Source organism: Sparus aurata, chromosome 13 (genome assembly GCF_900880675.1).
Source record: "Sparus aurata chromosome 13, fSpaAur1.1, whole genome shotgun sequence".
Taxonomy (NCBI): Eukaryota; Metazoa; Chordata; class Actinopteri; order Spariformes; family Sparidae; genus Sparus; species Sparus aurata.
The window spans coordinates 25,715,281-25,727,483 of NC_044199.1; the positions used below are offsets into that span (position 1 = coordinate 25,715,281).

The 12,203-nt window shown below is 40.3% G+C and overlaps 1 protein-coding gene across 9 annotated transcripts; it reads left to right on the forward strand.

Moving 5' to 3' along the window:
- The first annotated feature begins 2,005 nt into the window (after positions 1 to 2,005).
- LOC115594270 (uncharacterized) lies at positions 2,006 to 11,585 on the forward strand. 9 transcript variants are annotated; one of them, XM_030438237.1, is made up of 20 exons: positions 2,006 to 2,547; positions 3,400 to 3,465; positions 3,647 to 4,036; positions 4,183 to 4,284; positions 4,459 to 4,691; positions 4,810 to 4,988; positions 5,119 to 5,212; positions 5,309 to 5,656; positions 5,751 to 5,868; positions 5,950 to 6,041; positions 6,148 to 6,262; positions 6,944 to 7,213; positions 7,646 to 7,811; positions 7,903 to 8,986; positions 9,333 to 9,367; positions 9,476 to 9,582; positions 10,048 to 10,139; positions 10,494 to 10,608; positions 11,021 to 11,281; positions 11,419 to 11,585. In XM_030438237.1, exons 1-13 carry the CDS (start codon positions 2,328 to 2,330, stop codon positions 7,762 to 7,764), a joined length of 2,346 nt encoding a protein of 781 aa, XP_030294097.1. In that variant the 5' UTR covers positions 2,006 to 2,327; the 3' UTR covers positions 7,765 to 7,811; positions 7,903 to 8,986; positions 9,333 to 9,367; positions 9,476 to 9,582; positions 10,048 to 10,139; positions 10,494 to 10,608; positions 11,021 to 11,281; positions 11,419 to 11,585. The 9 variants fall into 9 exon arrangements, with proteins under 9 accessions (XP_030294097.1, XP_030294091.1, XP_030294094.1 ...); XM_030438231.1 differs by having other exon boundaries at positions 7,903 to 9,367; XM_030438234.1 differs by having other exon boundaries at positions 9,166 to 9,582.
- The last annotated feature ends 618 nt before the right edge of the window (positions 11,586 to 12,203 follow it).

Genomic DNA, 12,203 nt, shown 5'->3' on the forward strand with positions numbered 1-12,203 from the left:
AACATGCAATATGGCAGGCATTAGCATGAACATGAACGAAGTGGATTATTAACTTTCTAATCAGTTTTCTTTAATGTCTTTGGAGGAAAAGTTAGAAGTGAAGAGATTGGGAGCACATCATCCAAACGATGTAAAAATAACACAAAAGGACAAACGGCAAAATCGTAACTTTTGTGTTACATGGTTTCAGCGAACGGACTGGCTAACGGCAAGTGTTGCGAGAAATTCACTTTTCTGTTTCCCATGTTTGCTGTTTGGAGGAGACACGGCTTGGACCCAACAAGGAATTGTGGATTTGAAACATTTGTCCGACAAAATAAGGAAACATGAATGCAGCACGAGCCACATTGGAAATGCCGTAAAGTTGTCATTGCTGGGTAAAGTAAACATCGCCTGTCAGCTTAATGAGGGTCACCGCATCGCTGTACAGAGACACAATGAGCTGGTAAAAAAAAAAACAGACATTCACTGTCAAGGATTGTGGACTGTATTAAATTTTGTGGGGGACACGAGCTTGCTCTGCGGGGGTCAGACGAATCTCCCACTTCACTCCAGCGGGGCGTGTTTCTGGACCTCGTCGACCAGTTCTCTTTTTTAGACAGCCAATTAGCCGATCACCTGTCAAACACACAGGTTGCAAAGTACACATCCAAGACCAGCCAAAACGAGTTGCTTGACTGTATGTTAGAGATTTATGGACAAAAACTGGCGGTTGAAATATCCAACACAGTCTCACTCCCGACGCGTCATAAACTGACGCTTGGTCAGGGCCCTTTCGCGTTGTGCACTGACGCCCAAGGTGCCCCTGAGTGCCTTATTTCGACGCAGGGGGATCTCAGTTGATTCCAATGTAATACCCTCCGCGGCGATATGTGACGCACAGAGCAAGTGATCACCGCGGCGTCTAAAGACGCCTTGAGCGCCAGTCCCATTGGATAACTGTCACTCCGACACCCGGAAATAGGTTTTTCAATGATATTCGCCGTATTTTTCCAACACAGAAAACAACCAGTGTGTTTTTGTTAATTGCATAACATGAATGGGTTAATTCTCTGAGAATCAATATTGTTGTTTTCCCCGTCGACTCTAACAAACACGGAGTTTTATTGTCGGACTTACTTCGGACAACTAAATGCACTACACTGTTGCACTACACTACCCACAATTCCTCAAAATATGGGAAAACCGTTTTAGTAGACACTCGACTAATTTTTGTATTTTCTCCTGTTGTTGTTTCTCTTATGTGATCCAACATATAGCATTTATACTCACTAATATAGTGTAATTTCATAAATAAAGATTTTTACGGTAAGTCACACTTTTATGACGTAATCACATGCGACGATCCTGGTGCTTGTTTTGTTTGAAATAAAGTTTATTGAAGAAAAAAAAAGCATTTGTGGTTTTCCTTCATGGCGGTAAGTGAAAAGATTACGAGGGAACAGAGTGAATTTAATCCAAATACATTTCAATCCACAAAAAAGATTGAACCCGCCTAATTTTTGTTCTACATTTAGATACGCTGGGTGAGCTGTATCTTAATCAAAGTGGATTGTTTCAGACATAATTGAAATAAGACAAATGTAAAGTCGGCTAACTTTAGCCACTGGTTGCTAACATTATTGAAGAGTCAAAAGTCTTTAGCTAGTGAAGTTCCTTTTTTGTGCGATTTTACGGATGGATATAAACTTTGTATGGCAGCTGTATAACATAAAGAATATTTGAAATGATGTACCGTAAAATACCAAATAATAGCCGGGCGTTTATTGGTTTCAATCACTGAACAGACAAGGCGTTTATTTGGGACCAGGCGGCTGTATTTTACGACAGACTCGTACTATTTATTTTTTTGCCATGGCGATCATCAATGTGATACTGACTGACAGAAAGCAGCACGATACGTGAAAAAGGCGAAGAAGAAAAACGTGCAGTGTCAGTGGTCACGTCTTCTTCCTTGATTTAGAAAAAATAAATAAATCAGACTCGGCATTTATTTGGAACCGGCGGTTATTTATGAAAATATACACCTGCACCCAGCGTGTAAAGGGGACCCTGCGGTTAATTGAAACCTGGCTATTATTTGGTAATTTACGGTAGCTTCTTTTTATTAGTTGCTGAGTGGGTATGTTGTAATAAACACAAAATACTGGTGCCTTAGCCTATATTGTTCAGTTTTTGAGTTTCTCAATTTTGTAATTTTGTTCTTTTCTCTCAAAAGGTTTTGCAGTTTTCTCTTACCTTTCCTTGCTTTCATTACCTGAACCCCCCCCCATTTGAAAAATCTGATTTCCAGTGTTTCTGTATGTCTGTGTCTTTGATATTCCAATATGAGTGATTCAGAGCTCGAAGAATTACTCAGCATTGCTGATAATAAGGAGGTCATCGATGACCTTGAGAGGGTGGATGACCTGCTCAATGAGCTGCAGAGTGAGGAAGCGGCAGCACCAGTGGTAGTTGCACCAACAGTGAGGTGGAAGAAGAGAGGCAGTGACGGCACCTTGATCCATGCAAGACCACGATCAAGCAGGAATCAGTCAACTGCTCAGGGTCAGTATTGTAATTGTATTCATGATATCTTAAGATCCAGATTATTTAATCACTCGTTTGTATCAAATCAAGTAAAATATAAAGCTTGATATATATGGAAACAAGGGAAACAATCCAGAACCAGTACTTGATCTGATATGCAAATATAATTTCTGTTTTTGTACTTTCTTTTATTACCTCGAAGCAGTAATATTATATTAGATATTAACTGTGGTACTGCAGAAGTTCTTTTTTTTATTGTCACTGTGAGAGTGAATTGAAATCTTGCCAGAAGTCCCAGCTTTACACTTAAATGTTACCTTTATTACATATTTTACACATGCACATGCAAAGAAACTCTCCATACTAATGAATAAACATTGCTGTCCAAAAAATGTGATATTGGAGTACAATTGAGGACTGAAAGGGTCACTGCCTATAGGTTAATGGTAACAAATATTTATTTTTGTTTTGTCAAATGGCAGTAGGGTGAACAGACTCTTAATTGGATGCGGTCTTTGAGTATCCTTTTGGCTTGGCAGACTAATATAACTGACGTAGTGTAGCTGGCTGATACTTACTACTTGGTGGTCACTTGCTGCTTGCTGCAGAAATTTACCATTCTGGATCATACATGAACCATGTTAGTTGGTGATATTTATATCAAGGCTCCGTTTGAGATGTTTTTTTCTGACGAAGTTGCTGGTATTTGCCTTTGCTCCCATTGATGATGTGGGGGGGAAGTCTAGTTGTCCCTTCCACATACCATGTAGTTAAATGTATGACACTGAGGCTGTGCTGTTTCACTCTCTATTAAAAAAGAGAACATTTCAATAATATACATGATTGTTGATGTTGTTGTTGTTGGTACAGCTGTTTACCGCCAGACGACTCATCCAACCAACACTAACTCTGAGGTGGTCTTTGCTCCAGATGTTGGTATGCATGCACTTTTTTTGGTCTCCATTAGCCTTTCAAAGATGTTGACATTTTTACTTGTATCTGTATGGTGTATGCCATACAGAGTGAAGATGTAAATTTCGTCTTTTTATTTCATTACAAGTTTTTGAGTCAGTTAACAGTTGTCTTATTTAAGACTTCTTTTGTACCATTTTATCAGAGGAGCTTCTACAAGATCTCCAGCATGCACTCACAGATACAGGAGATGCAATTCAAGATGAGGTGGAAGCACCAGCATCACTTCAGGCTTCCTCAAGCTGGAGCACTCGAAAGAGTCTCTTTTCAGAGAGCTGGAGGGCAGAGAGACCACGCCTAGTCAACACCACAGTGGCAAAAGAACATGTAAAGAGCAACATCTGTCAACAGTGTTGGAGGCAATCTGCTGTTATTCGTTGTCGTGATTGTCGACCCCGCCCCTTCCTCTGTGCGGGATGTGATGTCAGCATGCACACCAGACACCCCCTTCACAGCAGAGATGCCAGTACAGCAGGATTCTTCCAGCCAATACCCCCAACAACTTTTGTGCTAAATGAGGCCCTTTGTCCCTGTGGTAAGTTCTGGTTTTGTGAGTGTACAAAATGTATTCCTTGCTGGACTTTTTGAGGACATCATGTTGAAAACATTAGTTTTCTCAAGATACAACAGATTCCTAAATCTTGAGTTTGTGTGTTTGTTTTTGTATTTTCTTCCTTCCAGAGCGTTTTGTGCCAGTGGAGATACCTGAAAGAATCTGTGGTTGTCCAGCAGAGTCATTGCAGATCAAAACAGGAAAGACCATCACTGTGATCACAATGAATGGTAGGAGTGCAAATTATCCCTTATCAACAACTCCCGTATTTTCAACAGCCAAGTACTGTATATGAAATTTCAACATAGCTATCAAGTACAACAGTAATACATAAAAAAGATAAATGTATTAAATCCTACATTAACTTTGCGCTTATTGTTTGTTCTTGTGTTTGGTATTTCAAGGACGACATGAGCTCAGTATGCCGGAATTGGCTTGTGAAACTTGCAATGCCAAGTGGACAGCTGGAATCAATGACATTCTGCGAAGTGACTACTGGCCAGCTACGCTTCACTTCGCCACCATTTATGCCACAGATGTTTTCTTTTCATTTGAAGAAATGAAAATGGCTGCTCCTGGTCTCTCTTGTCAGGCATATCTTAGAATGATAGATCAGCGAACTGTCCGCTTTGGCCGTGTGAGTACTGAGGTTGTTTTCTCTTTTTGATTGCTTTTAATTTGTTGTTGAAAAGCTGAGCCTCTAATGATTTATTTTTTAAAATGTCAATAGTTGTTGATATCCTTTTTTGTAATAGACTGGGAGAATCTCAGGAGACAGCTTTCTGAAAAGTTTCTTTGAGTGGGAGGCTGTACAATATGAGGTGGACAGCATCTGCAAGGAGGAGCCCTTCAGCTGTCTTGCATGCAGTCCGGATATGCTTGCAGTGTGCGTTGATGGTAATCGCATGCATTATCGCTTCAAGAGTGCATCACGGTACTATAAAATATTTAGAATGTTATAGTGTTTGAACTGATGACAAAACATAAGTCTATTAATGTGCAGCAATTCACCTTAGAATACGAGATATCATGAAGTGTCCCTTGACTCCATTTGCTGTATTTAGATCTGAGGAACAGCCCATCTTTGATGGTGTCTTCATAGAAAAGGATGAAGACGTCACAAGCTTCGTCAACTGCATACAAAGCAAGACAAAACATGTAATATTGCATACCAAATGTATACAATAATCTCCCTGTACAGTTTGTTAAGATAACTCTGTGTATCATTTCCATTAATCAATTTTCATTTTGTAGGTTTCAGGCAAAGGTATTTGTGGAGGGGAATGGTCTGCTGCCAGGGAGACCTCCCACAGATCAGCCAGCAAGCTGGATGAGGAGGGACTGGAGCTTGCAGTCTGTCGTCATGGAGTGCTGTTCTCTGCCCTAAATATGTACAGGGGAGAAATATTTGCATATCCCCTGTACTTACAACAAAAGCTGGCTAGTAGTAAAAGTGCTAAATTTTTTTGTATGGATGTGATGTGCAAATACTGGCCTTACCTCCAAAGGATGGTAAAAACCTTCCCAGAGCTCGAGCCTCTTCTGAACATGAAGCCCTTCCTTTCAGTGGTACATGCCAAAGCTCATGACTTCAAATGTGAAGTACGTAGTCATTACATGTGACAGAATTACTCCACACTATTCAATCAACATATACAAGTTTCAATATGTTTTGTTTTTAATTTATTTTAAACAGGTGAAATGGAGTGGTGCTTATCAGGAGGGGGCTGGATTAACTCTGGGGGAAGAGGTGGAACAAGTAAATGCCTTCCTGTCTCGCATAGCTGTGACCACAAAACACATGTCAAAAGCAGGTGAGATGGCAAAACATGGAGAATTTACAGAAGGTTTAAGAAATAAGTGGAATAGTGAGAACATATTATTTTCTGGTGCAGGACGCACAGACATGCTGACACTCCTGTCCATGCGCTGGAATAGGCAAAAGAATCAAAGCTTGGCCACTTCTCTGTCCCACAGATTTCTGAAAGTAATAACATCACTCTTTGATTGTGTTAAATAGTCTTTGATACTAGTAGTTAAGAATGCGGACTTAAAAATGTATGTTATTATTTTATTGTCATTGTGATTTGTAGACCACAAAAGCTCTCGAGGACAAGCAGAAGATTTTGGAGTCCTTGAAGGCAGAGTTGTCAGTGACTGGCAGCCAGTTGGAAGACTGGGTCTGTGATGTGAAGGAGTGGGCAGAAGGTGAGACAAAATATGCCTTACTTCATTTATTAATGGTAGCACACAATTTATGTCGACAAATTTAGTCTTTTAGTCACAGAAATAGTGACAACAACTTCTAGTAACATTCATGGCATGTGTTAAGAAGGGACAGTAAGATGAATACAGGGACCTGTTGGGGAGCATTCATGGGCCGGTTCAACAAAAACAGCTAGTTTCTTAATACATCATAGACCAAAAAAATGATTGTTGACTTTGACGGTCTAAGAGATCTTTGCGGCCTGTGACTGTGGATGGGGTGGACATTGAGTGGGTTCAGTCATACAAGTAGCCTACCTTGGAGTACACCAGGTACAGGTTTGATTGGTCTGTATCTGTACACACAAATTCTGTGTACAAAAAGCCACAAAGCAAGCTCCTCTTTTTGAGAAAACTCAGGTTCTTTGATATTTGTGATGTAATGCTGCGCATGTGCCATCACTACATCATTGCAAGTGTTAAATTCTTTGCCACTGGGGTACAGTAACAACAATAGGGTCAGGGACAGGAACAGACGAGACAAGCTCAAAACAAAATCTAGCTCTCTGCTGGGAGAGGGAGTGGAGCTGGTTGAGGGTGGGGTGTAAGCTGAAGGCCATCATCTGTAACCCTGAACACCCTCCATACAGGACGTAATGCATCATACATGTTTCCTCTCTACAGAAGCATCCACAGACACAAATGACGCTGATGCCTTGGCCAACAGGATTGAAGTGCTGGTGGCAAGCATCAAGAGACGCTCACAGCGTCTCTATATGGACACGGACAGCAACAAAGGCCGAGCAAAAATACGCTGCAAGATTAGAAAGGAGAGAGTGATCCTGGCATCATATGTCGAAAAGTACAACAAAATGTTTCCAAGCACAGAAATTCTGTGCTTTGAAACCATTCTGTCAGAAGACACAGCATGGCCATGGCAGCTGCCAAATAGTGGTAGGTACACTAGTCTGTTGAATGTTTTCTGCAAAAAAGTGTGCTAATCCAAAAGACTTAAACGGCCATCGAGGACTTTCCGTGTTTTGCCGGCATGAAGACCTTATTTTCCCATGAGCTGTAGAGCATGACAAAGATACAAGATGCTTATCAGGACCGCTCAGGTTAGTCACATCGAGCTGCTCCGCCTGCCTTGTCTGTCTATGGTAGGAGAAGCTTCTCACTCTGCTTCTTTTCTCCATCTCCATCAAAGATAAAACTACAAAAATATCAAAAATGGCTGAATTAACAAGTGTGGGTAACGAAGATACATCCACATTAATATGATACTTTTTTATAAACTAAAAAATAGTCCTAGGTGGGCTTTTAATAGATTGTTTCAATGTTGACCATCTATCCATGAACTGTTGTTTTGTTACAAATGTTTTCCAGACTCGGTCGACCTCAGGACAAAAAGACCTGATCATGTCTCTAAGGAGGCTTCAGGAGGAGAAAAAGATTCTCATCACAGAGATGAAAAACCACTGGAACTCCTTATCAGCACGTGGTGATTCCCTTCAACAGCTGTCCTGCTTGGTTAGCGGTGCAACAGTGCAAGGTATGTATTTACAATTTTACAGAGCACGACTACAAATCTGTGATGATGAAGTTACTAATACAGATTTATATTATTTGGCCATACACCACAGATTCTCCATGGAACCTAAATGAGGATGGCATGAAAGGTCTGCAGAGCCTCATCAAAAGAAAGCAGCAGAACATCAGGGACATGAGTGCTGATGTGAGAAAGAAATATTTGAAAACTTTGCCAGGAGCAGAGACCAACAACTTATTGAACAGTGCATCTGAGGGAGATTATTCCGACAGTGAGTCGGAGTTTTCTGATGATGAACTGTAACGGACAAGCGGCTACAGCGACACAGCATCAAACATGGTTTGTCTTGTTTATTAAACAATGCCTGACGTGACGTGACGTTAAAACCTCCCGCTTGTCCCTGTGGTTAGCTCTCTCTTGTGTGTGTAAAGAACGTTGTCTGAGGCTGTCGTAGTCTTGCAGCCAACAATATAAATGTTAGCATTTTATTAAAATCATTGAGATAATAGTTATTGCTATCCTATTTATCTTTAATGTCAGTACAATTGAGGAATAAGATCAAAGAAAACTTGTCAACTTGTCATGCTAAAAATAGTATTTTAAGGAGGAAATAAATTGAAATGACTTATTTAAAAACGTGAACATTTCATTTTTAATCTCTGTGAACTGAATTTTTAACCATTTCGTGTCAAGTATGGACTTACACAACACAAAATATTCATTTTGTAATTTGGTGATGTATTCTATATTATATTGATTTGTTTTTCTCTCTCAACAGATAATCTCTCTCACTTCCAACAACCGATTAGCAGCATTTTATAAATAAAAAGGCACTTTTAAGAGCCATGTTTGTCTAGTATCTTGTCAGTCTGTCTCTACTGTTGTATTGCTCTCTCTCTCTCTCTGTCTCTCTCTGTCTCTCTCTCTCCCTCCCCCTCCCTCCCTCCCTTTGCATGGCTGATCCTGAGCCAAACTGGCTCCTGGAGGAGATGAGGGACCTTGTTGATCAGGCTGACTATCAGGCTCACCTCCAAAACCTTCAGCAGCTCATTAGCATCCACCAGTCAGCCTTCCACCAGTCTTTCCGCAAACAGCAAGCAAGGTGTTAGGTGGATTAAGAGGGACAGTGAGGGAAACATTATTTATGGCAGGCCCAGATCTTCCTCGAAAACAAGCAGGTCAGATTTGTTTTACAATCATTTTAATTAAAATGTAGACTTTATCTCCAAATATAGTTAATCTTGGAATGGTATACAACATGATCACAAGTCTTGGGTTTAAATTAGAACATATGTGAGGTTATCATTACATACCTGTGTTGCCATGGGGTTCTCCTTCGTGCCCTCAATATGTTCAGGGGGGAGATTTTTGCCTACCCCCTGTACCTCCAAAGGCAAATTGCCTGTAGGCCAGTGACATTTTTTGCTATGGATGTGGCATGCAAGTACTGGCCTTACCTCCGGAGAGTGACTGAGAAATGCCCTGAGCTTCAGGATCTCCTTACCATGAGGCCATTTCTTTCAGTTTTTCATGCCAAAGATCACGATTTCAAATGTGAGGTAAGAAAAAAATGATTGTCAATGAGAAGTTCTTTCCCTGAAAACCTGCATAAGATTGTTGCCACTTAGGTTTTCTTTTTTTGTTTTCTTTTTAATGGTAAAATGGAGTGGAGCGTATCAGGAGGGGGCTGGTTCGACTCTTGGGGAGGAGGTGGAGCAGTGCAATGCCTTCCTCTCAAGGATTGCTGTGACAACGAAGCACATGTCAAAAGCAGGTATGGTAATCAGTTCATTTTGATCCTGATGAAATGGTGAGCCACTTTGAAATCATGCATACATGCTGAGTCTGAAAATATAAAGCTCAGAATATTCAACAGGGATGGATGGATTGATTACAATATCATCATCCTATTTTATTTGAAGTGAGGATAATGAGGGGCAGTGTGATCAAAAAATGTACTGTACTGTTGTTCACTGGGCATACCATACCATTATCGCCTACTGTTTCACATCAGTACCATTCACCTACATGCTACGTCTGCACTATCCTGTACTATTTACCTACTAGCCCTTTCATGGGACAGTAGTCAAATGGCACAAGACAGCTGGTTAGTACCATAGGACTATACTGTAAGTTATTATCTTAGAAAAGTTTGCACAGTTTGCACAAGTCTGCACAGTTTCTTCTACTAATGCTTTTTGGAAGAAGGGTGATAATGTCATATTTTTGCTGTTTGCAGGACGCATAGACATGCTGACAGTCATGGCCATATGCTGGAACCAACAAAAGTTTGACAACTTGGCTTCCACACTTGCCCACTGATATTGGAAGGTAAAGACACCAGTTTTCCTTTCTGAAACATGCACAGCAATATTATTATTGTAATAATGATATTTATATTGTAAAATAAAGTGGCATATATCACAAAAATATAGGGAAGACTTGCCCGAATAATCTTCAATAAAGTGGAATATACAGATGGTTCCATGTGTTGTATGCTTGATATAGAATATTAATTGTTATTTACACATATTTCATACCACATATATTGATAGTCCACATATATATCAATATACTGTGTATTTAATTAGTGTATGTGGTTTTCTAATAGTGGAGGCGCTTTACAGTCCTTCTCAAGAACATTCATCATGTAGGCAATTCCCTCATTGTTATTTGTGTTTAAAGGCCACAATAACCCTGCAAAGCCAGTTGCAGAACTTGGAGGCAATGAAAACGGAAATGGACATCACAGACAATCAACTGGAGAGCTGGATCATTGATATCAATGAGTGGGCAGAAGGTAGAATATACTGTTTTATACTGTTTGATATGCTGCTTGATGTATCACTTCTGCTTCCTCGTGTAGAATTATGAAAGTAAAGAAAAATATTTGTTTCTGGTCTACTTTTGTATTGTCATTGACACAAGCTTCTTTTAGTATCTCTATCACTTTGAATTTCTTGTCATGCTTTAAATATAGCTTGTAGTAATTGCAGGCCTTGAACCTGTGTTTCAGGTGTACTAAACTGACTAAGCTTGGCTGCAATTCAAAAGAGGCTCATTGTAATCGTAGTCAAAGAGCACATACTCTGATTGCTGATGACTTGTGGAAAGATTATCCCCATGGGTCCAAACAAAGAACCTAACTATAAAATAATATTTTTCATGGAACCAAGAAGCATATTTCTTATCTCTTCATTTCTTCTTCTCAGCAACAGCATCCCCAAATGATGCTGATGTTGCTGCTGTGGCCAGCCGAATCAAGGAGCTTGTGACAAGTGTTAAGAGCGTCTTTATAAAGACAATGATGGATGCAAAGGACGTGCTCGGATCTGCTGGAAGATCAGGGACGAAAAAAAATCCTAAATTCTGTAGTGGAAAAATACAACACCATGGTCCCTATTGCAGAAAACCTGACCTTGGACACCATTCTGTCTGACGACATTGTTGGCCATAGCAGCTTCCACAGGGTGGTATGTACACAATTCTGTTGATTATGTGAAATAGACACATAGTGGCACAAAATCTGTCATGCCTCGATGTAACCCCAGAAAATCTTTCAATACTAATCTTAATTACAACTGACTTTTGTTTTATCTTTGTATTCCAGACTCTGTAGATCTAAGGACAAAGAGAAAGGCGTTTGACCTGGTGATGGCAGTAAGGAGACTTGAGGAGAAGAGGATTCTTGTTGCAGAGATGAACAAGCACTGGAAGTGTCTTTGCACCCGTGCAGACACCCTGACACTGATGTCATCTCAGCTCGCTTATATGACATCAGGCATGTATTTAAGTTATTTAAGTTATACTTGGCATACATTACAATATATCGGAAAGTTTCTAATTAATAAAAAGCTGAATTTGTTTTTACGTGTAAGGTGAGACGTGGGGCCTGCTTCAAGATGGGATCCAAGGTCTGCAGAGCTTGATGTTGAAGAACTTGCAAGCAAGCAACAGCATGGCAAAGCATGCAAAGAACTGTTATGTTCAAGTTCTGACTGAAAAAGAGATCAATTTTGACAGTGATTCTCAGGAGTGAGTGACCTGTAGTGACTCTGAGCAAGACTAGACAGAATTGTCATGGCCAGAGTCCTTGCTGGGAAGGCAGCATTATTCCGGTGTAAGTTTATTCCGAGGTCTCCCTGTTGGCTTGTAGGTGTCTGTTCTATGTATTTTATCGTCTTTGTATTGTAATTGTTAAGCAATTCTATTATGTTCACACTCACAGTCATATCTAACAACATACACAGCTTTGCACTGATTAAATCCCTGCATTGTTTACTTTTGCACTACCGCCACTGCAAAACACTCCATAGCTCCCCCTGGAGGTCAGTGTATCACAGAGTCAATCCCTACCAGGCCTTTGTAATCACTCGACATGCTCTTCACTTTTTA

What these genes read in the sequence shown, in the direction of transcription:
- LOC115594270 (XM_030438230.1), top strand. Translation starts at nt 2,328, where the DNA reads ATGAGTGATTCAGAGCTCGAAGAATTACTCAGCATTGCTGATAATAAG. An exon ending in GGTCTTTGCTCCAGATGTTG is followed by an intron (nt 3,466 to 3,646) that starts GTATGCATGCAC and finishes CCATTTTATCAG; the next exon opens with AGGAGCTTCTACAAGATCTC. An exon ending in ATGGCAGCTGCCAAATAGTG is followed by an intron (nt 7,214 to 7,645) that starts GTAGGTACACTA and finishes AATGTTTTCCAG; the next exon opens with ACTCGGTCGACCTCAGGACA.